Source organism: Urtica dioica, chromosome 7, assembly GCF_054948205.1.
Source record: "Urtica dioica subsp. dioica isolate 48M chromosome 7, U.dioica_male_clone48M_v1_H2, whole genome shotgun sequence".
Lineage (NCBI taxonomy): Eukaryota > Viridiplantae > Streptophyta > Magnoliopsida > Rosales > Urticaceae > Urtica > Urtica dioica.
The window spans coordinates 29481559-29504975 of NC_142762.1; the positions used below are offsets into that span (position 1 = coordinate 29481559).

Here is a 23417-nt window from a genome sequence, read left to right on the forward strand (position 1 = left end):
ATAATAGACAATTTGATGGTTTTCAAAGCTGATTATCATTATTTAGGTCTAAATTAATTAGCAGGAATATATTATTTATTTGATCGTTAGGATTTAGGGAAAGAATCGTCTGAAAATATAGATCGTAAAATAAACTTATGTGATATTTTTTGTACCGAATTCTGTTAAGATTATAATTTGATAAGATTTCTTAATTTAATTTTTTGTTTTTTGTTATTATCGTTGACTTGATTTTTTTTTTTTTGAAGGGCCGCTTCGTTGATTTGATATTTCGATATTTTTTACATTAGATGTTGAATTCTTAAGTATATGAAATGCCAATGGAGGTTCTCATTCAATCTTTATTAAATCCGTTTAATAACATTTCAAATTGACGATGAATAATTACAGGAAAACACGTCTATTTAGTCTTTAAATAAAGCTAACTATAGTTAGCTATGTTGATTTGGGTTTGGGCTCATTGAATTCATAATTCCTAAGAATAAAGCAAAAAAGAATCTAATGTAAAACGACCGTGCACAGAATAGATAGAGAGTTCAGAGAGACAAGTACGAAACCGAAATTAAAACATTTTTGCGTAACAGAAAGGGGGAAAGGAAAAAAAAAATCCAATATTAGTCATTATTTATAACCCTGTTAGATTCCACTTCCACACGCTGATTTCCACGTCATCCTAGGAATCACCGCCGTAAAAAGTGAAATAAAATAAAATCCAAAGTTGACAGAAGTGACGTAAATAACCACGTTAAAGGGGTAAAAAAAGAATTAAAACCCTAAAAGAGAGAAGACATAAAACAAATTTTAAGCGTAGATAGGCAAAAACAAAAACCCCAAATAAGCCTATGGCGGCGGATCTATGAATAGATAGATTGATATGATTTAAACCGAAACAAACCCAACAAAGTACTTCTCATCCCACTTGCGCTCTTTCTCAAATCTCAATATACAAAATACGTGTACGAGAAAGCTCAACGGCTGAGATCAAAGCAGAGAAGTTAATCCGAGGGCTCGGAAGAGCACCGCGTTTAGCGAAGGCAAGCACATGAAGGCGTAATCGTAAATCCTTAGTATATAAACTCAGTTTGGACCCTAAACCGTGTTTCACTTTCTCTCTCTCTCTTCAAACCCCATAAACACCACAGCCTCCCTTCCTGTTCCCTCACGATGCAATCCAACGGCTCCGATTCGTCGGCGGGGGAGCGAGCTCCGGCGCAGCAGCAGTGGGTTTCGGCGATGCAGTACCCGGCGGCGGCCATGGTAATGCAGCACCAGATGATGCCTCCGGCGGCGCACTACGCCGGCCAGGCTCCGCCGCAGTACATGGCGTACCACCCGCACCAGTTCCAGCCCCACCACGGCCACAACCAGAGCTCCTCTTCTTCCTCCTCCGCCGATAACAAGACTCTCTGGGTCGGCGATTTGCACCACTGGATGGACGAGAATTACCTCCACACCTGCTTCGCTTCCACCGGCGAGGTATACACATGTTATTAGATGATTGACTCCGTTTTTTAATTGATAGGGGTTTCTTGATGTCATTGTTTGTGTATAATTTATGTCTGAAACGTGGATTAATTTTTGGGAGTATTGAGTACTTAAAAAAGAAACTTGTTTCTTTTGGAGTTTGATCCTAGTAGTATTTCATTATTGGGTATAGAGAGTAGTTGTAGATATTTACCCTTTTCAGGCAAGTGTTTTCTTATCGTTTTTGTTTTCTAGCTGTGAAACAAAGCTAATAAGCCTTCGGTTTTAGATTAGACACATCTGAATTTAATACCTGAGAGTTTAAAGTCTGTGTAGTCTTCTTGGACAATCAAATCAAACATCACATCAGTGCTTCTGTCTTATGTTTTGTCCGGTCAAATCAAACATCACATTATTATTATCATTATCTTGTTCAAGATTTCTTCGATCAAGATCATCAGAAACAAGCAGACGGGGCTGTCGGAGGGGTACGGGTTTGTGGAGTTCTTCTCGCACGCGACGGCAGAGAAGGTCCTTCAAAACTACGGAGGCATGTTCATGCCCAACACAGAGCAGCCGTTCCGCCTCAACTGGGCTTCCTTCAGCACCGGCGACAAGCGCAGCGGCTCCGACACCGGAGCCGGCGGCGGAAACGGCGGCACCACCACCTCCGACCTCTCGATCTTCGTCGGAGACTTGGCCGCGGACGTGACGGACGCCACGCTCCTCGAGACCTTCTCGGGGAAATACCCTTCCGTGAAGGGCGCCAAGGTCGTGTTCGACGCCAACACGGGGCGGTCTAAGGGCTACGGCTTTGTCCGGTTCGGTGACGAGGCCGAGCGCTCCCAAGCCATGACCGAGATGAACGGAGTCTATTGCTCCACCCGCGCCATGAGGATCGGCGCCGCCACTCCCAGGAAGTCCTCTTCCGGATACCAACACGGTATATGAATCGTGATTTCTATTTGTGGATGTTTGCTTTTTTACCGCTGAGGTAAAATAACTTGGTTGGTATCTTGTTGCAGGAGGGTATGGATCGAACGGCGCGTCGACGCAGGGCTTCCAACCCGAGGGGGATTCTTCGAACACGACGGTTTGTGTTTTTTTTTATTCGTCTTGGCTGGTTTTTTTTTTGGGAACTTTTGTTTGTGCTTTTTTCTCTGGGATTGACTTAACGTGTTCGTTTAATGTAGATCTTTGTTGGGGGGCTCGACCCCAGCGTCACAGACGAAGACCTCAGACAGCCGTTTGCCGAGATAGGCGAGATCGTCTCTGTCAAAATCCCGACCGGAAAAGGGTGTGGATTCGTACAATTCGCCAACAGGTGAAAAGCTTTTCTTCCCTTTTTGACCACTTCCATAAAGTCGTTACAGAGCGTGAATCTCTCTCTCTCTCTCTCTCTCTCTCTGTGTTGCAGAGACAATGCCGAGGAAGCGCTGCAGAAGTTGAACGGAACGGTGATCGGCAGCCAAACCGTGCGTCTTTCGTGGGGCCGCAATCCCGCCAACAAGCAGGTAATATATCCAAAGGACCGATAGATATCGCGGCCACAAATTTATTGGATCGTCGAATTGCGACTGATATATTTGATTACGTACAGTACCGAGGGGATTTCGGGAACCAATGGGGTGGCGGGGCCTACTACGGAGGACAGGTGTACGACGGGTATGGGTACGGAGCCCCGTCACCGCACGAATATGCCGCGGCGTATGGAGGGTACCCCGTCTATGGAAGCCATCAGCAACAAGTAAACTAATAATACCCTCTCCGTCCCCAAAAAGCGTGGGCCGCGCTACGAAGAACACAACACGAGTAGCCACGGAGTCTGCTGCAAAATACATCGATGTGTAATTTCACTTTGGGTGCTGTAGAACTCTTTTACTATTAAGATTTTCCGGTCCCTATTGAGGAGCGGAACTGAATTTTGCCAAGGTTAGGTAGTAGTATAAGGATTTGAGGATGATATGATGATTATGATTATTATTATTATCATTATGAATAATTAGCCTAGACTCTTTGGATTTCAGGAGAGTGAACTTGATGGAAATGCATAGCCTCGCTCTGCTTCTTCTTCTTGTGTTTTTTTGGGTTCTCTCTTATAGTTTTATTTACTGTGTTTGATGATTTAGATGAGACTATATTGCTGAAGATAGAAAAGCACTCTCGTTATAACGAAAGTCGTATTGTGCGTCTTTGAATTCTCGTCACACGTGCTTTATTTCAATAAGAGTAAGAGCTTTATTTTGCTTAAGAATATGAAGATTCAGGTGGCTTTGTTTATTTTGGGTGCTCATAAAATCTTGCTCCGAAGGGAAATAAGAGATAAACAATGTGGTTGCGTAGCGTGTAATACGACTGTAATGATGACACGTAAGTTATGTGGCATTGCATCTTGTTGCTATGTATCATCAACTTACCAAAAATGAAAATCGAGATCACCAAAAGTGAAACATAAAATATCTTGCACAATTGGTCCCCTCCTTGAGTCTCGGAAATCCAATTAGCTACTGCGTTCAAGGCTATTCTTTAAATCTGAATATATCTACAGAGTTAAATTTAAAAACGAAAAGTGGGAGCCTTTTTATGGAAAGAAAGCCACGTGTATTTCTCATGATTATATTCACACTGTTATATATATATATATTTTCCCTCTACATTACTTTAAGTGTTTGTTCGTTTCAAAGTTCAGCATAACATAATTAGTGGGGTTTTTTTTTCTTCATCTAACGAACTTTCAGGAAGACAAATTATTCATACATTTTTTCATGTTCAGCGATATAGTCTCATCCATCACATGATCCACGTCAAGACATTGCGAAAATTTCAGATACGGGTCCAGAATTCGTAATGGACAACGATATTAAAGTGCTGGAAATTTCATCCCAGTATGTGTCCTAAAACGCGCATTGTATGCAAATAAAAAGGTATTGCAAAAGCATTTAAACATTGATGCAATAAACAATTCAAACGTAGAATTCATCTTCCAATTTCCTCCATGTGATTCGAACTAAAAATTTTGAATGGGCGGTCCGGGCGGTGAAGATAAAAAGACAAATATATTCTAAATTAGGAGTTAAGTTTTCAAATACACAAATATTGTATTTCGTGATTGCTACACGACCGCTGTCGTTTACGCCATCTACCTGTGGAGAGCTATTGCTCAGACTACTATACGACTGCTGATAGAAAATTGGCGTATGAAGGTGTTATACATCCTCAAGGAAGCAAAGAGTCAAAGACTATTCCCGACGAAATCAAACAGATTACAGTAAATCCTCCGAACTTCCAAGTTTGTTCCGGGTAGACCGAAGAAGAAAATGATACCTTACTAGGATAATTCCATAACTATGACCATTTAAAACTCTTTTGACCAAAATCCATTACTTGTTTATAATTCCAAAAACTATGACAAAGTTTGTCAATAAACATAGCTATTTATTGACATGTTTGCAACTAATAGAGTTATATATCGACAAGTTTATCGATAAATAGTCATAGTTTTAAAACTAAAAACAATTAATGGATTCTGGTAAAATAAAAAATAAAAAATAATAATAGTTTTGGTATAATCCCTACCTTATTATTAAGACTACCATATTATATTTCTCTTATGCACTGTTAATGCTGGTGTGGATCATTTATACATGAAGATATTATTTGCTATATTGAAATATTAAACTTGGAAATCAACGTTATGATATAAATATTATAATTTCATTTTCATTCTGAATGTTATAAGTTGATTATCACGTGAAATATTATTTTATTGAAAAAGCTTACGTTACACAATGAAATATAAAAGAGAAATTGCATCAACTATTACCATTTAATAAGTTTTTTTTTTCAATTTTCCATCAAAAACTTAATTTGGAAAAAAATACTATTAATTCTTTGTACAAATACAATTTTACCCTCAATAATTAATGTCAATTGTTGACATAAATGTCGGTTGTTGACATTTATATCAACAAATAGAGAACCCAAAACTCAAAGATGTCAACAATAGATGTCAATTGTTAACATGTATATCAAAAATAGATGTTAACTGTTGATATCATTAACTGATAAAATTATATTTGTACAAGTGATTTACTAGTATTTTTGGTTAATTAATTAGTTTTGGTGAGAAATTGGACAAAACTTATCTAATGGTAGTTTTGATAATTTCTCAATATAAGAATACTTAAAACTTACCGTTTTGCATACATTTCATTTGTCATTTGAAAATACACGAGTACATTATCCCTTGCCAAAAAAATAAAAATAAAGAATTTTTTTCTCAATCAGTAAAAGTGTAAAACTGAATTGAATACGGATATAATTTGTACGGGTCACCAGCTTTAGTTTTGAACATTGTATAATATATGATTACAGAAGATGATAAAATGTTACTCGCTTATATGTGATAATGAAATGATGGATAAACACACCTAACAGAAAAATAGTAACATATAACCTAAATAACAATTAGGAAATCTGGTGCCGGCTGGTAGTGTGACAATCTCAAAGTGTATACAAATAATGCAGCAACATGTCATTATTAGTATTTTTGAGAAGTACAAGGAGTTAAAAAAATAAATATACCGAAGATTTAGGAAAAAATAAAATAAAAATAAATATAGCGAAGATGGCGTGACCGAGAGCGCAACACGTTTCCACTTTCCAATGGCACGACTTTACGTCTCTTCTCTCTCCCCTCTTTCGTTCACACCTTCACTCTCTCGTCATCGCTCTTCTTCTTCGCTGCTTCACCGACCGCTCATCTTCGCTTCTTCATCGGCGACTCATTCTTCGAACCAGAAAGTCGTCGTGACCAGAGAGCGAGGCAAAAATGCGAAGCTCGTCAATGCTCTGGTACTTTTCCACTAACAACCTGATTTTGCTTTCTTATTTGTTTTTGTGCTTGTCTGGAGATTTCCGACATTGTTCGAAAACTTCGTAATTGATTTATATCTGAGTTTCTTTGGTGCGAGTTTCTTTTCTTGAGCTCATGTCTAGTTCTTTTACATCGATTGGTTTTTGTTTCTTTAGAATTTTAGCTCTTAAATCAATCTCTGCTAGTTTAATTTTGAGAAATGAAAATTCAATGTCTGATTTGGTGTTTAATTACCTCCTGGAGTTTATTTTTTTATTTTTTGTTTTCTATATAATTCTTCTGATACATTCTGATTAGGTGTAAACACAAGGAATTCAAATACTTATTTCGTAAAACAGGATGTGCAATCAATATTCCGAAGTATAACGACCTGACTCCTGAGTGCTTTTATGTCTGCTTATAAATTTGTTTCGAGATTTAATCTTCTTTCCATTGCTATAGTGAAAATGTCATATATTTCTTTACGAGACTGTAATGGCTATAACGTTCAAGAACGAAAAATGTTTATGTTAATATTTCTATTTGTTATGTCCTATGCTATCTCCTTCTCTGGCTCAAATCACAAGCTGGGAGTAATTTTGTTTCTAGTCCATCCCCTTTTTCTCTACTGATCGTTATGGTTATGTATTTCGTCCCCAGATGTTTTCGTATGATAAGAATTATATCAATAATCAAAATCTTAAAGTAGATATCTAATTGACAACAAGATTTCACATTTCTCTAAAAAAAAAAATGGAAATGAATCAGATTTCACATCTTGAGAACAGGCAAAACATGGAATTAGCTGTTTGGAGCTTCCCCTTATTCAACATACCAAGGGACCTGATTTCGATAGACTTCCGACTGTATTAAGAGGTACATTCTTGCTTGATAGCTGTATTTTTCAATTGAACATAATTCTGGATAACCTTTTGTTTAATTTTGTATATGAATTGTGGGCCACCTTGAGCTGCACCTTACCCTTCTACAATATTCGTGAATATATATTATTTTGACGAATTCCCACCTCAACTTTTCTTATTCAAGCAATTACATATCTAATAATTATAGCTTGTTATGGGCATGGCATTATTTGTTGCCTACTGTGTTGTATCTTATTTACTCCAATTATTCTTGTGTGGGTTGTCTTTCTTCAGTCCCAAGCTTTCTTAAGTGCACAAAACAAGGTATGAGATTTGTATTGACTGAAAAAGGTACTTTTTTTTATTGTAGCAGATACTGTATTCGACTGGATTGTCATAACTTCCCCTGAAGCTGCTTCAGTCTTTTTAGAGGCCTGGAAGTAAGGTTTTCAGTATTCTAACTAAAACTTTCCTTTACGTAAAACCCATTTCATGCAGTTTTTTTCAGGTAGTTGCTTTAGGGTGTTGCATGTATTTTCTTCAGAATTTACTAGGGTCATCTGTATCTAGATTTGAAGGGTTCAGGGTTATATGCAAGATGGTAGAGATGAATGCTGGAAGAGTATGTTATGAGCTTTTGTATCTAATGTTAAGGACTGAAACATATAGTTTGAGTTTCACAAACAATTTATTTGGATTTTACATGCTCTTCAGGGCTTCTGGAAATCCTAATGTTAAGATCGCTGTTGTTGGGGCTGGTACAGCAAGCATTTTTAATGAAGAATCACTCGATGTAGCCTTTGTGCCATCAAAAGGTATTTAATGTGAATAGATATATAGACAAACGTGGTTAAGAATCTGTGTCCACACTTTTATTTTTTCATTTGATGTCCCTTTGATCCCTGAATAGTCATGCCAATTTTAAATTCAGGAAATTAGGGTCATTCATGTGCTATAATTCTTTTGAGTCATTGTGCTGATCTGGCCACCTAATGATTTGAATAATAAAAAAGTAACCAGATCCAGCTGATGTGCATTTTAATAATTCTCCTTTTAGCAAACGGGAAAGTTTTGGCTTTGGAGCTTCCAAAAAATGGCAATGCAAGCTGCACCGCCTTATATCCTGCCTCTGCTAAAGCCAGCAATGAGATAGGTGTGCATCACTCTTTATTTGATCTTTCTAATTTAACGGATGTTGCAAGTGTGTTTAAAATTTTACGGTCGTTATCCAAAGTGTATTAAACATTTCGAATAAAGGGATTTGAAAATGGGTTACCGATCTTCAAACTTAGCTTTTAATGGGTGAAAATAGCAGCATTAGAATAGGTATTTAGGGATTAGCCATGGACCTCTGACATTTTCCAAATCATAATGAACGTATATGCAAGAACGTATATGCAAGATTTTGTTTTCTCACCACCACTGAGCCTGTTTTCTAAACATAACTTTTGTTTTTGAAGGATTTGGACAGACAATTATAAACAACCCGTTCCTGCACTGTTTAGAAGCAGCTATTTTTCCTCTTGGCCTTGATTTAAAATTATGCACTATTTCTTCATTTCTGATGCACAAATAGGAGTTCTCTTACAGTGAAAAGTTGTTTACCTAAAATTATTTATAATAGGGTTTTTCCTGTAAGCCTTTTTGGTTATTGTTGTGTATGATCTTGGAATCAAGTCAGTTGAGATATGCTTCTTGAATTTTGTGTATAAGAGTATTGAGGAAAATCTACCTTTGTTCTTCTACAGAGGAAGGCCTCGTTAATCGTGGATTCCAAGTCACGAGGCTAAACACATACACAACGGTATGGGCTCATTATCGTGTTAGTGTCTTGTGTTAGTGTCTTCTTATGGTGCTGATAATTGATTCTGTCTCTCTCTCTCTCTCTCTCTCTCTCTCTGATGTTGATTCACATATTCTAAAACACAATTGCATTTTTAATTTTTGCATGCTAAATATATTGTTTTCATGTATTTAACATAGTTGTTTATCAATATTTGGGTTCTGCAAAATATTAATCATGTATGCTTGTCTTCAATTATGAATTGGAGTTATAAAAAATTATTGCATGTGAATATGGGACATAGTGATTGTGTGAATTAATTAAGATAGATAAGTGTCTGCGGTTAATATTATTGAAACACGTCCCACCTGACCTAAATAATCCTTTGTCAGGGACCTGTTCACGAGGTTGATCAGTTGGTGTTGGAGCAGGCACTATCTGCCCCAGTCATTACAGTAGCCTCTCCGTCTTCCATTCGGTTAGTAACTACTTGAAACCTTTACTATCTTATATAGGCTCTGATTCTATGTCTCTGCAAGGCTTCTTCAGTCTGATTATTTCATCAGTTAGCACCTTTTAGATATCAATCTGAAACGATGTCCACGTGCAGACTGCAGAGATGGTATTATGTATCTAATGTATATTTATTCATTTATTTGTGCAATAGTGCTTGGGTCAATCTCATTCCGGAGCAAGAACAATGGAGTAATTCGGTTGCATGTATTGGTGAGACAACTGCATCGGCAGCGAAGAAGTTAGGCTTGAGAAACGTCTATTTCCCATCAAATCCTGGTCTTGAAGGGTAATCTTCAATTTTTTTTTTCCCATATTAGGAAACAAAAGAACATAGTATTAGGGAATCATGCAAAGTTTTTGGCTGATTATTTTGCTTCTTTGTTTTGGCTAGCAGATGGGTGGACAAAATCCTAGAGGCACTGGGATCTAGTGACCATTAGTGGAAGAGAATTTCAAGGTAGGTGTTTCTCATAATTGCTACTCCGTCAAATAGCTTTTTGGAAGAGTTCTATTCCGCCCTCAGCACCCATAACTTCGCATCCTCTTCTGTTTGCTTCTTCAAATGGTACTCGTCTCCGAAGTACCGTCTTCTGTTAATATGCCGAAGGTGTCATCAACAAAAGGCATGACTTTCTTCTCAATCATGAAAGGGGATATCTTGGATAACTAGTCATCATATTATCTTAATGTCGTGTATATATGTATCAACTCGCAATGGTCAATCGTTTCCAAGTCCTGGCTTTGTCAGTACTTGATGTATGTAGCTGTATAAGTAGTATGTAAGAAAACTAAAAATAAAAGACGAGTGCTCATTCTTAAATAAATAAAATTCATTATTCATATTCTATTATTAAGTTGTGCTGCACATAAGGAGCTGAACTGTCAGTGATAAATTCTCTCTAAGAACGAAGATTGATCTAAAGCGCAACATTCTCCGGAGAGGAGGAAGCGCACTGTTGATGAAAGAAGGGATCATCGTGAGTGCATGTCCGAGTCATTACTGACTCTCAATCTTATGTACTCCAGTTTTGGTAGAACAAATTTACCTCTTTGCCGGTTTCGAAGTTGCCTTTTAGAGGGTTTTGGTCGAATGAATTTACCTTCACCTCTTTTTTGGTTTCAATGATGGCCTAAGGGAAATAACATTAACTATTAGTAACTTTGATACTTGGACCAAAATAAGCAGAATTATGTTTTTGAGCACTTTTACTAGTAACTGTAAATTTCTATATCTTCAATTATTGTTATTTGTATACTAATAAGTTATAGTTTATAACAACTGTATACGTTCATGTCTACAACTACTAGTAAAAGTGTCCAAAAACAGTTTGGTTTATTTTGATCGAAAGCATTAACGTTTTTACTAGTTGTGATCATTTCCCTTGACCTAAACCTTATTGGAACTTTTCTAATCCGGAGCCCGGCACAAAACCTTGGGAAAAAGAGAGAAGACCCGATCTAGCAGTAGCCCCATATGAAGTGCAATAACTTAACCCCGGTGTTTAGGAAGCAAGAAAAAAAACGACAATAAATCAAGGGGCACCAACTCTCGACCTCAAGAGGCAATTGAGCACTAGTCTCAAGCTCATCATTGGCTATCAAGTGCACTAAGGGCTCTGGAATGCTCCTCTTTAACACAATCGCACTCAAGGGTGTGTTCCATCCGGGATAAGGATGTGCTCCTCTTCCACGCTGGCCCAAGTAGAGCACCCTCCAATGTCAATGTCTTATGTAGAATAATATGTCAGTCAAATATTAATAAAATGCTTTTGGAAGAATAAATAATATACCAAATGCAAAGAATTTTTTTAATTAAATAAATGAAACGTAGAAAATAAAATAAAATAACAATGTAGAAAACTGGATGGAAACCTCAAGCGGCGTAGACGAAGACACTGAGGACTATTGGACAGTTTCTTCTGAGTGATATTGCTCTCCCGCAGGTGCCGGATTAGACGCACTTTGAATCACGCTGCTCGATTTTGGCGAACTTGAACCATATCACCAACGTCAAAAGAAAAACAAGGATACAGGGAGAGGATTTGTGAAGTACTAAACTTAGGTCTGTGGAACTGAGAAGTTGAGCCCTGCTTTTTGGCAAACTCACGTTTAGAAATGGTGTCAGACAACACATTTATTGTGCCTTTATACTAACGGTTATACACGTTTAAAACAGAAGTTCACAACCTTAAAGCCCTCTTAATGCACGGTTACAACTCTGCATTAAGGCTCGATTACAAGAAGGAAACCGAAGCCATTAAACACCAATTAAATCAAGATTTTATTTTATATAAAAAATATAATAATAAATATGGAAAGAAAAAAAAATAAGGACTTCGGCTAGGCCCAGACCAACCCAGCCCTGCCTGTCAGATCGGACAGCACCGGCGGCACGCGAGTGTGTGTGGTGGGTCACCCTTGGGAGCCCAAGATTTATGCATTGCAAAGTCCACATATGTCTCCATGTGAGACTTTTGTAAATGTATTACCAATCGCAACATTTTCATTTTTTTCTTCACAATTTTTGATATTTTCTAACACACTTTGTGCATAAATTTCTCATTTAACTTAGCACTGATTTTTACAAATAAATATTCGGTCTTATACCCCTTTCTACAAATATGTTGAAAGTATTTAATTTCGTTAGTCTAGTCTTTGCTGAAACTTTTTCACAATTTTTTTTTAATAAAAAAACGCTCTTAAATAACAATATTTCAACGATTCCATACGTGAATGAAATTGAGTGAAGACAACAAAAAGGCACAATAGGACTCGATATGTCGTGATAGATTCTACGCTCAGTACCATATATGATAAGTAGGAAGCGCCTCTGAACCTTCCCTCAAAAAGCTACGACATCTTTACCAATTACTCAGTAAACATAATATCTTTGAACTGTTAGTCGTTTAATATAAATATAGCGCCCACTGATGTTTTCTTGACACGGGTCCCGATTTCCAAATTATGAAAAAAAAAACCTCCACCCAAGTCCCCTCCTCCACCTACGAGCATCCAACACTCGGACATAACAAATTTACATAGTAATACATTCCTCTATTTATTCCAATAACTCATTATGTTGCACCCAGATTTTCCTCACAAACAAATCTTTCATAATGAGCCCTCAATATCCATATTATCCTCAATTCTGTTTTCAACCTGGTGTCAAGATCCTAAGGAGACTCCAGATCCCTATGAAGTATATCAAGAGCTCAAAGACTAGGAGGACCACGAGCAGGGCCGGCCCAAACTCACCGAGGGCTCTAGGCGATTCAATATTTTGGGGCCCTATAATACTAATAAAAATTTAAATTTTCAGGGTAAAAAATGTAAATTTTTTAGAAAATTGGCCAAAAGTGTAAATTTTTAGGGTAAAAAATGTAATTTTTCTTAAAAATAGGCAAAAAGTGTAAATTTTTTGGGGCCCATCCACATATGGGGCCCTAGGCCTGGGCCTAGCCCTCCTTAGCCCAAGGCCGGCAGTGACCACGAGGAGGAAGACATGCCACCACCTACCGCTATAACTGCCAAACCTAGTTGTACACCCACAATCTCAACGAAGAATTGAAAAAGAGCGTGATCTCATATATGAGAGTTCTTTGAAGATGTTGGCGAAGAGAGTGAGAGAGTTGATAAATATGAATTGTGGAAAAAAAAAACGTGAGAGCTAACAACGATTGAAACAAGATTTTCTCTTCAAGACACCACTATAAGATGTGCATAGCAGCTGAGTCCTTAACTAAGTACGCAAGATTTCCTTAGAGCTTAGGAGAGAGCATGTCCAATCAATATATTATTTTCGGCCGACCAATCATTTAGTCATGTAGAATCTAAAGGTTTTTTTTTTAATTCATATAGTATTTAAATGATTTCTAGAAGAACACTACGAAGTGAGAATATCATATTTAAATGGTTTCTAGAAGTCTACTACGAAGAGATAATATCATATGCGCGCGCGCGCGCACACACACACATATTTGAGAAGAAAAAGACAACATAAAAGCCATTTTCATGTTAGAGTCGTTTAGTATAGCGTTAACCTCATCTCTCTGCACTTTATCTCACTCTCTATCTTAGATCTATTCCTTCGCCATAAGCCACAAAACTTCCAGCAAATCGTCGTCTATTACCATGTCGCATGCTTCAAAATACGGAGCTCTCGCTACAAAGCTTTCCACTGTCCGCTCTCTTTAAGGATCGAGACGAAGTTAAGTTTGACACTATCGTGATCCACATGGAAAAGAAATGGTAGTTGTGCGATCTCATATTGCCTTTGAAAAATCAAGTGCAATGATTTTGAGATTCTGTAGATAAGAGCTTAAATGGATTGGTCACTACTAGTCGCGACTATTTAGTAGCGATTTTTTGGACTTCAGCTGCGATAAAGCCCTCAATTCTTTGCAGTGGGTGGATACTACTTATATTGATAAGATTTGTGTTTTTTTCTTCTTCGAAGCATCACTTGAGAAATCAACAGTTAAGCATGTTTGATCTGGAGTGGTTTCAAGATGAATGACCTCATTAGATGTTTTTTCAGGAAGTGTGTGGGTGAGAAAAAAGCACACCATAACGACTCGTGTAGATTTTACGTAGTTAGTCGTTGATTCATAAAATAGTCATAAAACATATATAAGAGCCACAAATATGTAGACTAAAGCTCGATAAAAGCTTGAAATAGAGGCGTTATGCTAATTTTTAAGTTTCTAAATACATTTTAATTAATCCTAATTAATTATGGGCGAACTAGCTATCCATCCTATATATATTAAGCCCCTCTTTTAAAATAATAGGCTAACTATCACTTTAATTGGATAATTAGCCCAATTCACTAATAAACAATAACATATCCCTATTATACCCGTAGACACGAAGCCATTCTCCAAACACAGTCATTCGCGATTTCAGTTTGACAAACCCTAAAATCACTCGTGTACGATCCGAGCTTTCTTCGACTGCCGGAGAATCTCCGACATCACGTCCATCGCTGCCGAAATCCGTCTAATCAACCTAATCGACTCCACCGCGTCATTGTTCCTCTTCCACTGCGTCGCCATAATCTCGATTTCCCGACGGATGAGAAGGATGGTCGGGGTACGACCTAACCATGTCGATCAAATCAAACAGAGCTTCCACCACCGGCGATGGGATCTTGTATAGGTTGATGCAGAGGACGAGGGAGCGACTCGCCAGAACGAGTTCTTCAATTGCTGAATCGTTGAGTTCTATCGTCCGAGTCAGCAATGCTCTGAGTTCCAGTTCGGCGAGTTGCTCCGAACTATTTACGAACGAAGAAAAAGAAGAAGAAAAAAAATGTCTTGATCGGACGGCTTAGATTCATCGGATTAACTGTGATTATTAGTTGTATTAACTGTGAGCACTACTACAGATACTATTTTCCGGTGCGGAAGACATTCGGGTGCGACTTTTCGCACCCAAAATTCGCACCAAATGAGTCTTTCAGGTGCGACTTATCGCACCCAAAACTCAAACAAGCATATAAAATTTTCGCTGATTTTTTTAAACTTTGGGTGCGACTTTTCGCACCCAAAAGTCCGTCAAAACTTTTGGGTGCGACTAAAGTCTTAAAAATTTCAGCGGTCAACTTTCCCCCTCTTTTTTGTGAGATACTATTAGGTGCGACTTTCCGCACCCAAAAGTACTATTGGGTGCGACTTTTCGCACCCAAAAGTCCAAAACATTTGAGCGGTCATTTAAATACCCTAGGTCATTTAAACACCCAAACTCTCTACTTTTTTTTTCTTCCTCGTTTTTCTTCTCTTCTTTCTTTCTCTTCATTTCCCTCGAGCGGCACGTGCAAGAGAGAAGAAAAAAAACAAACAGCAACAATCAACAAGAGAATCGGCCGATCATCCACCTCTCCTTCTTCATCTTCTTCTCATCTTCTCCTTCCTTGAGCGCGCGCTATCCAGCCATCAAACCCGAGCACCGCGCGTCAATTAATCGAATTAACTGTGACAATTAATCAGATTAACTCACGCAGAGTTGGAGTTGCAAAAGCGAATGAGTCGGGAAACCCGAATCTGATAGACTCCTTGGCGTGGCGGATCGAGCGACGGATTAGATGTGACAGTTAAACGGATTAACTGTGACGGTTAAATGCATTGATTGTGATAGTTAGCTGGATTAACTTTTATAGTAAATAAGATTAACTGTGACGAGGTTCTCGATCCTCTCATCTCTTTCACCTCCGATGAGGATCTGCACAACATGCTTGACAAGCACAACATGCCTCACCTGATTTCGTCTCAAGGTAATCAAAATCAAAATCGAGTCTCAGTCGAGTCTTTCATCTTCTCTCCGACCTCGAACGTGGTGGAGCAGAACGCCACTGTGGTGGCGTATTCATCGTCGAAATCCTCGTCGTCTTGGGCGGCTGAGGCGTCGTCGACGTCGATTCGGCGTTGTAGAGGCGAAGCGTAGGCTGTGGAGGTGGTTGCCGCGTTTCGCGGCAGAGTCTTCTCTGCGGAGGCGAAGCATAGGCTGTTAAGGGTAATTTTGGAATCAATAATAAAATTGACTATTCCCCTAAATAAGTAAATAGTTAGACTAATATATTAATCTCTCCCCGATGAAGAGTCTAGTTACTTACAAATCTCATTAACTCTGTATAAGTAACTTTAAAAATAAAATAAAAATTATTTAACCTAGTGTATCAATGAGTTTACTTCGAGAAATGTATGTATCTTAATACGAGACACTCAAGTCGAAGTGGGTTTGCTTTAGATTTGTAAGGGAAAGACTACACTAGTACAAAAACAGGATTTCACGACGAAATATACCAAAAATGTTACTTTTCTACGACGGAACTCATTCTCCTCGTGAAAATACACCAAAATACACTATTTCCACACGGAAGTCAAAGACCGTCATGGAAAGTAAAGAATAACACTCTTTTCATGGCTGACGTTATTTCCGTCGTGGAAATGGGCACGTCGAGACTTTCCACAACAATTTTCTAAGACCGTCATGAAAAATCTGTCATTAAGCGCACTATTGTAGTTGTGTTAAAAGAAAATTATATGAGAACTTTTGGTTAGTAACCTCTTTCTGAACTGTTTCTTTCCTGAAAATCTTACTCCTTATTTATTCTTCAATGATTTATTTATTATTTTTTTCTTTTTTGAATGGGATAAATCTATTTTTTTTCTAACATACTAAAGCGCTGTATATCATTGTCCGTTTTCGTGTGACTTTTAATTTGGCGCAAAAAGTAAGGGACCAGAAAACTATGCAATGGTAAGGGACCAGAAACCCACGGAAACACGATTCGTGTGCGCGCGTATATATTGTATACAACGTCTTCTCAGCCATTATATACCCTAGTGAAATCATAATGTACTCTATAATCTGTGGTCTCTTGCTCTAAGATTAAATTCCTTTCCCATTCTCATTTCTTGTTGCTGATCACATTTTAAAAGAGAAAACAAAGAAAAAAGGGCTTCTGTATTATGTTTTTAAGGGTCTTCAAATGGGCCCTTCATGGGATCATGTAATATTTTTCATTATTCTCAATCACGTCAGCTTCGTATTCCTTGCAGATCTCATTTTTTAATCAAGATTTTAAGAGTTAATTACTGACGGATCGAAAGCACCTATATATATATATGTATATATATATATATATACATATATATATATATGACCAAAAAATGAAATCTCACTTGTGAATTAAACTATTTTGGTTGATTCAGTCAATTAAAAATGAGATCCGGTTATATAACCCAATATTTTTTTTTAGATCCGGTCTATAATTTAGGGGACAAAAGTAGAATGCTTCTCTTAAATTATTCATCTAAATTCAAAGTGAAAGTTCTCGCTTGGTTAAGAGATTAAAATGTTACGAATTTACAATGCAATTTATTTAAATTTTGTTTATAACGGACCAAAATGAAGATATTTAATAGTATCAGTGAACTGGACCAAAAAAAAAAAAAATAAATAAATAAATAACAACGCATTGGGATGATTTTTACTATATACTGAGGAAAAAGGTTGAGATGTATGGCAGCTTTGGATAAGCTTTAAGTGAAAATTGTGGTGGTACAATGATTTTAGCTAGTGGCGTGAGCTTCCCCACAATTTATCATAACTTACACTAAAGTTGTTATTATTGCTTTGAGAAGCTTTAAAAACCATTACAACTTTGAGAACTTCTTTTACGTGGTCGGAGACCATACGTCCTTTTTTTTTTTTTTTTGATAACATAAGAAACATATTTGCCGTTGAAATAAAACACGATGGAAATTTGGGCACAACAAATTATCACATCTCCTTCCGATTCATTTCCATATTCAAGTAATCTTTTGGATTTCACATGCCCTCATGTTGCAACTACTCTATGTTGGACTAACTATTTTGTGGAGGGTACCCATTTAAAACTTTATCATATAGAGATTCTTCTACTCGATTCTATATTTTATGTTAAATTAAACATTCCTTTACCTCCAACTCAAAAATTTCTTTTTTTAACACTAAAAAAATATATTTAATTACTATTTAATAGGTTTGACAACATTTTCAATACCAAGTTTAACCTAAATAAACTTAATTTGTACCTTTTATACTCAGTCATATTTCTTTATATTATGAATTTTACATATATTTAAAATAATTTTGTAGGCTCTCATAAACATATATATATTTTTAGGTAAATACATATTAAAGATATATTTTAAATATTAAGTATACGAATGATAAAATGAAATACAAATTGGAAAACCGGGGTTGAATATACCTGAATATTAGATGCTGGTCATTCATATCATTTCTTGTCAATTTAATTTTTTGTGTTGTATTGCACTTGACGATTTATTTTTTAGGGTTTTATAAAACATCTAAATTTTTTTTATTTTTTTATTTTTTTTTTGCAATGACGATTTAAATTTTTTTTAATTTATTTTGTTTAATTATTATCTATTAGATAATTGTTTTTAACACCAATTCTAATTCGATTGACATAAATAAGTGGTATTTGCATCTTATGTCACAAATTGGCAATCCAATTGCAAATAAGTCACACACACAAATTTTAGAAAGTTTTAGAGGAAGATGAAGTGATTTTTAATGAGGTATTGTAAAAATTCAGAAGACATGGAGTAACTAATGAAAAGATTAAATGATAAGAGAGAGTAATTTGAAATTTGCACATGTGACACGAATGTAAATACGTGACACAAATGCAATTTTGACAACTTTGTGACACAAATGCAAAAACTCGACGAATTTGTGACATTGACGCAAATTTCCCTATTCCTTGTGGCCGGCCCTTTTCCGAAGTGAGGGTTGGCCCTTGTGGTTCTTCGAAAAGGCGGCTGTCAATATTCTTATATTTTTTTTCCTCTGATTGCAGTTTACCCACTACAACTTGAACTCTTTAAAGGAAAGTTGTTTAGCCTCAATTAGCGATTAAAAATAAAGCAAAGAGCCAAAAAAAACAGGAAGATCGTGTTTAGATTAAGATCAATTTTCAGATGATCTTTATAATGAATTTGACATATGCGTCATGCACTAGGGTTCCTTCAATAATGCGGTCTAAAAAGATCTGTCCGAATCTGGTACAAATAAATTATACATAATGCTCGTACTAAGTGTTACTATGTGTTCTACATCTTCGATTTCTTGTCCAGTTTTCCAAGCATAGATTAATTACCGATCAAGTTTAAACTTCTTACACAAACTAGATATTTCATCCTCAAATAATAATATTAATTATAGATAATGCATGATATACGGATTTAATAAATTTTATTATAAAATAAATGAAATATTACTTTTTATATATATACGTTAACTTAAATTTTCTATAATATATATAAAGTATGTATATATACACACATAACTTATTTATAATATATAACTTATATATATATTATATAATTTGTATATATTATCACTACCAGAAATGTGGGATATAACTACAGTTTTTTTTTTAACTCCAGTTAGCTTTTTAATGGAGTATTTGAATACAGACTACGGTCACTTTTTTCTAGGCATATATTAGACTCTAGTCGAATATAAAGCTGTAGCTAATGGTCTTTTTTTTCTCTACAGTCAATATAAAGAAGTAGTGGTAATAGCCAAAAATTTAAAAATTACCAAAATTTCACCACTTTTGAATGGAGGGAAATTTTCCACTAAAATTTAGCACATTTCACTACAGCTAAATCTAAAAAAGTAGTGGTAGCACTAAAAAAATAAATAAATTTCTAACATTTCACTATTTTGATGTTGGAGGGAAATTTCCCACTAATTTTTTTGTTTTAACCGGTACATCAAAATCTCAAGTCTAAAATCGACTAAGTAAAAAAAAAAATAAACCCTCCCTCTCTCATCTTCGTGTATCTCACATTCTCAGTCTCTCTCTCTTCGTAAACCTCAGATACTCTCTCTCTCATCTCGTATTTTCACCCATCGCCGTCAATCTTCTTCATCTTCTCCGGTCTTTTTCTTCCACGTTTCTTTTCCCCTCCACGAACTCGTGACTGAGCTCGTGGTTCCTTGGTTTCAGCGAGATTAAGCGTTGATTGGGAGGAAGTGAAAGAGTCCCTGAGTGCTCTGAAATTCGTTCAAGCAAGGTAAAACATAAAACCCCTATCAGCCTTGAATCTGAGATTAGGTATTTAGTTTTGGATATTTGGGGCTTTTCGTTGTGTTTATCTCTCGCGGGTCTTAGTTGTTGATTTCCGTGGCTGAGATTGTTGTCTTGATGGCTGGAGTTCTCGTTTTAGATTTTTGGGTTTTAATTTAGGGCTGAGAAGTGTTTCGTGCTTTGGTTTGGTTTTATTGTCTCTCGTTCACTTATGGTCGTGTTGGTGTTTTTATCTCTCTCTCGTCTTACTTATGACCTTTGGAATTCTGAGACTTTGGATTCGAGTTTCAGTTTGGTTTGATTGCTTGAATCTAAGCCTCGCTCTGGATATTTGTTCTTTATGCGTTTGTTTTTTCAGACTGGTTTAGTTGGTTTTGAATCTGATTTTTGGTTTGATTATATTTGTTTTGAATCTGAAATAAAACTATTGGAGAGGCTCTAATAGCTCAGAGATCAACACCGAGCTTAGTCACTATCGGACAATCTCTAGAAGCAGCGGTGAAAACCGTCGGAGACAAGGCCGTGGACTTGAGCGATGCGGCCGCAATTCAAGCCGCTAAAGTCAGAGCTTCTCTTCCAGCAACGTGATCGGAGAAGGAAGATTTGGCACAAAGGCGTCATCGAGAATGGTTGGTGAGTATCGTTTAAATACCAAATTTTTAGCATTTTTAACAGGTTTGGCTGAGGGTCTAGGGTCGGCAGTAAGGTTGTTGCTCGACATAGGCGGGTTGCGTATAGCCTAAGACGGCGGTTCGGTTTGGCGAAGGCGCTGTCCGAAAAATGGCGGAGCTGCCGCTCGAGCGACAATGAGGCGGGGCTGGACAATGAGGTTCAGCGTCTCGATGTGGACGAGCTTTTACGTAGGAGGCGGCAGTGGCGCTGTGCGGCCTCTCGAAGCGAGAGAGTCTAGTCTCTCTTCAAACAAAACTAGGCTTCGTTGTACTCATAGAAAGCCTCGTCTTGCACTGGTAAAAATATTTTCCTCAAGGTCTGATTTCTTTTACTGTTTCTTTCCATTATTTATTTTTGTGGATGTTGTTTTTGTCATTGTCTTGTATAAACAGAGAAGTAAAAGCTGTGATGTTTAATGTTTGACATCATGTAATTTTATTTTGGTTGTAAAAGCCTTTTTTATTACAAAAACCTTATATTTATAGATCAGAAGTAGTATTTCATTATTGGAATTACTGTTGGTAATTGTTTACTTGATTTACTTTGTCTTATAGCATTGACTTGCAATCATAGTTTTGTTTATGTTGCATTTTGAATTAGATTTAAAGTCTCCCAAGTCCATGTTTGGAAATAAATCGTGGAATTATGACTTGTATATTGAACCAAGTATAACAAAATGTGATGTTGTGATCAAAGGCTTTTTACTGAATCTTTGTTATTTATTAAATTCAGTATGAGCTAAATGATCACTTGGTTTTGAAGTTGTGATGACCTTCTCGGTCTTCCCCTCCCTGAAGGTCTCCGACACCGTCGTGGAGCCTTACAACGCAACTCTTTCCGTCCACCAACTTGTCGAGAACGCCGACGAGTGCATGGTTCTCGACAACGAGGCTCTGTACGACATCTGCTTCCGTACTCTCAAGCTCTCCACTCCTAGCTGTGAGTAATTTCTCTCTTCTCTCTTTCGATTTAACTCTAGATCATGAAATTTATAACATAATGAAAAGAAACCTGTTTGTCTTAGTTATGTTTACACATTTTTTTTTCTGTGAATTGTCTATGTATATTAAAACTAAATGCATTAAGAAATATTAGTATCAACATAGGTAGCACTGGAACAAATCAGACAATTTCCATAGATGTGGTTCGTAAGCCTTACCACAAAGATTTGTTTATTCAACTTTGATCTTGGTTTTTTCAGTCGGTGACTTGAACCACTTGATCTCCGCAACCATGTCCGGAGTCACTTGCTGTCTGCGGTTCCCAGGACAGCTCAACTCCGACCTGAGGAAGCTAGCTGTGAACCTGATCCCGTTCCCTCGGCTCTACGACGAGGAAGAGGAAGAAGAACCCGACTACCAGGAGTGAGGGATTTAGGGGGTTTCTTGAAATGGGAGAGAGGTTAATTTTGCTTAACCTTGCTGCTTTCTTTCAAGTTATCAGCTGCAAAACAAATCTGATGTTGGATTATATTGAGTTTTTGTATTGATGTTCGTTTAAAATTCTTTAGGGATGTATAAATGATTCTATATTTTTATTATTTTATATTTATTTATTATAAATGTATTTTATTTTATATTTATTTAAATATATATTATTGTATAAACTACATAAATAAGATGTAGTCTATATTGTTAAAATATAATTTCATGAATTTCAACTACACCTAAAAGATGTAGTCTTCAACAAAAAAGACTGAAGTCATAGACAAAAAAGATAAGACTCCAGCGCAATAGATGCCACAAAAACGTCGTAGTCTGTCTAATTGAATCAATCAAGACTACTTGTTAAAACTGTAGCGTTTTTTTCTTATGTAATTGAGTTCTATATAACTACAGCATAACGTTGTAGTATTTATAGATGAGACTAGTAAGACTACATCTAAAAAATGTAGTTATATATTTTAACTACAGTCTTATAAAACAGATACACTACGGCAAAAAACTGGAGTCATAATCAAAGAGATAAGACTCCAGTGCAATAGATGACAGTCAATAAACTGTAGTCGACTTAAAATGACTATGGCGTTCGGCAGTAGTTAGAGGCCAAATTTCTGGTAGTGTATATCCATATTTTGTAATCTAAAGAGCATATTAAAATCCAAAAACACACCAAAGCACACATAAAAACTAAAACTTCAAAAACTACCACGTAAAAAAAAAACATTCAATACTACTTTACTAAAAAAAAAAAAAAACATCATTTGAACACAAATATTTTAACCTTTTAATTAAGCTTGAAAATTTGGGATTTCACAATAGTGGTTCATCTAAACATCACTTATAAATTAGTTTATAGTTGTATATGTTACTTAATATCTGAAAGAAAATCTAGACGACACCATGGCGATTCCGCAATTGAAAAAAAAAAGTTCCGTAATTGAAAAAAAAAAGTTGAAATTATATGCACATGAAGCAATCAAAATAAATAAAAAAGAACATTAAGTTAAGAAAATTGCAATCAAGATGCTAAAAGCAAGGAAACGAAATTTTCACGTAACTTACAAACATATTATTTTAAACTAGAATGATAAAATGAGTGTAAATAAAATTTTACTTATGCAAATCGATATAAATATATGAAAATTTCAAATACGTTAATCATGACTATTTAATTAAAATATTTGAATATTGATTATTATATGGTTATATAGTT

The 23417-nt window shown here is 36.4% G+C and overlaps 3 protein-coding genes across 3 annotated transcripts; all 3 read left to right on the forward strand.

Moving 5' to 3' along the window:
- Positions 1-907: 907 nt before the first annotated feature.
- Positions 908-3545, forward strand: LOC149390702 (polyadenylate-binding protein RBP47-like). The gene is made up of 6 exons (XM_089619459.1): positions 908-1476; positions 1903-2407; positions 2490-2557; positions 2658-2788; positions 2882-2978; positions 3065-3545. Exons 1-6 carry the CDS (start codon positions 1165-1167, stop codon positions 3218-3220), a joined length of 1269 nt encoding a protein of 422 aa, XP_089475585.1. The 5' UTR covers positions 908-1164; the 3' UTR covers positions 3221-3545.
- Positions 3546-6090: 2545 nt separating this feature from the next.
- Positions 6091-10459, forward strand: HEMD (uroporphyrinogen-III synthase family protein). Its single transcript, XM_089618551.1, has 9 exons — positions 6091-6318; positions 7108-7195; positions 7556-7622; positions 7897-7997; positions 8240-8335; positions 8931-8986; positions 9358-9443; positions 9633-9767; positions 9876-10459. Exons 1-9 carry the CDS (start codon positions 6130-6132, stop codon positions 9919-9921), a joined length of 864 nt encoding a protein of 287 aa, XP_089474677.1. The 5' UTR covers positions 6091-6129; the 3' UTR covers positions 9922-10459.
- Positions 10460-20914: 10455 nt separating this feature from the next.
- On the forward strand, positions 20915-22130 carry LOC149390704 (tubulin beta-1 chain-like). The gene is made up of 4 exons (XM_089619840.1): positions 20915-21058; positions 21155-21158; positions 21525-21701; positions 21964-22130. The coding sequence occupies exons 1-4, from the start codon at positions 20915-20917 to the stop codon at positions 22128-22130; spliced, it is 492 nt and encodes a 163-aa protein (XP_089475966.1).
- Positions 22131-23417: the final 1287 nt, after the last annotated feature.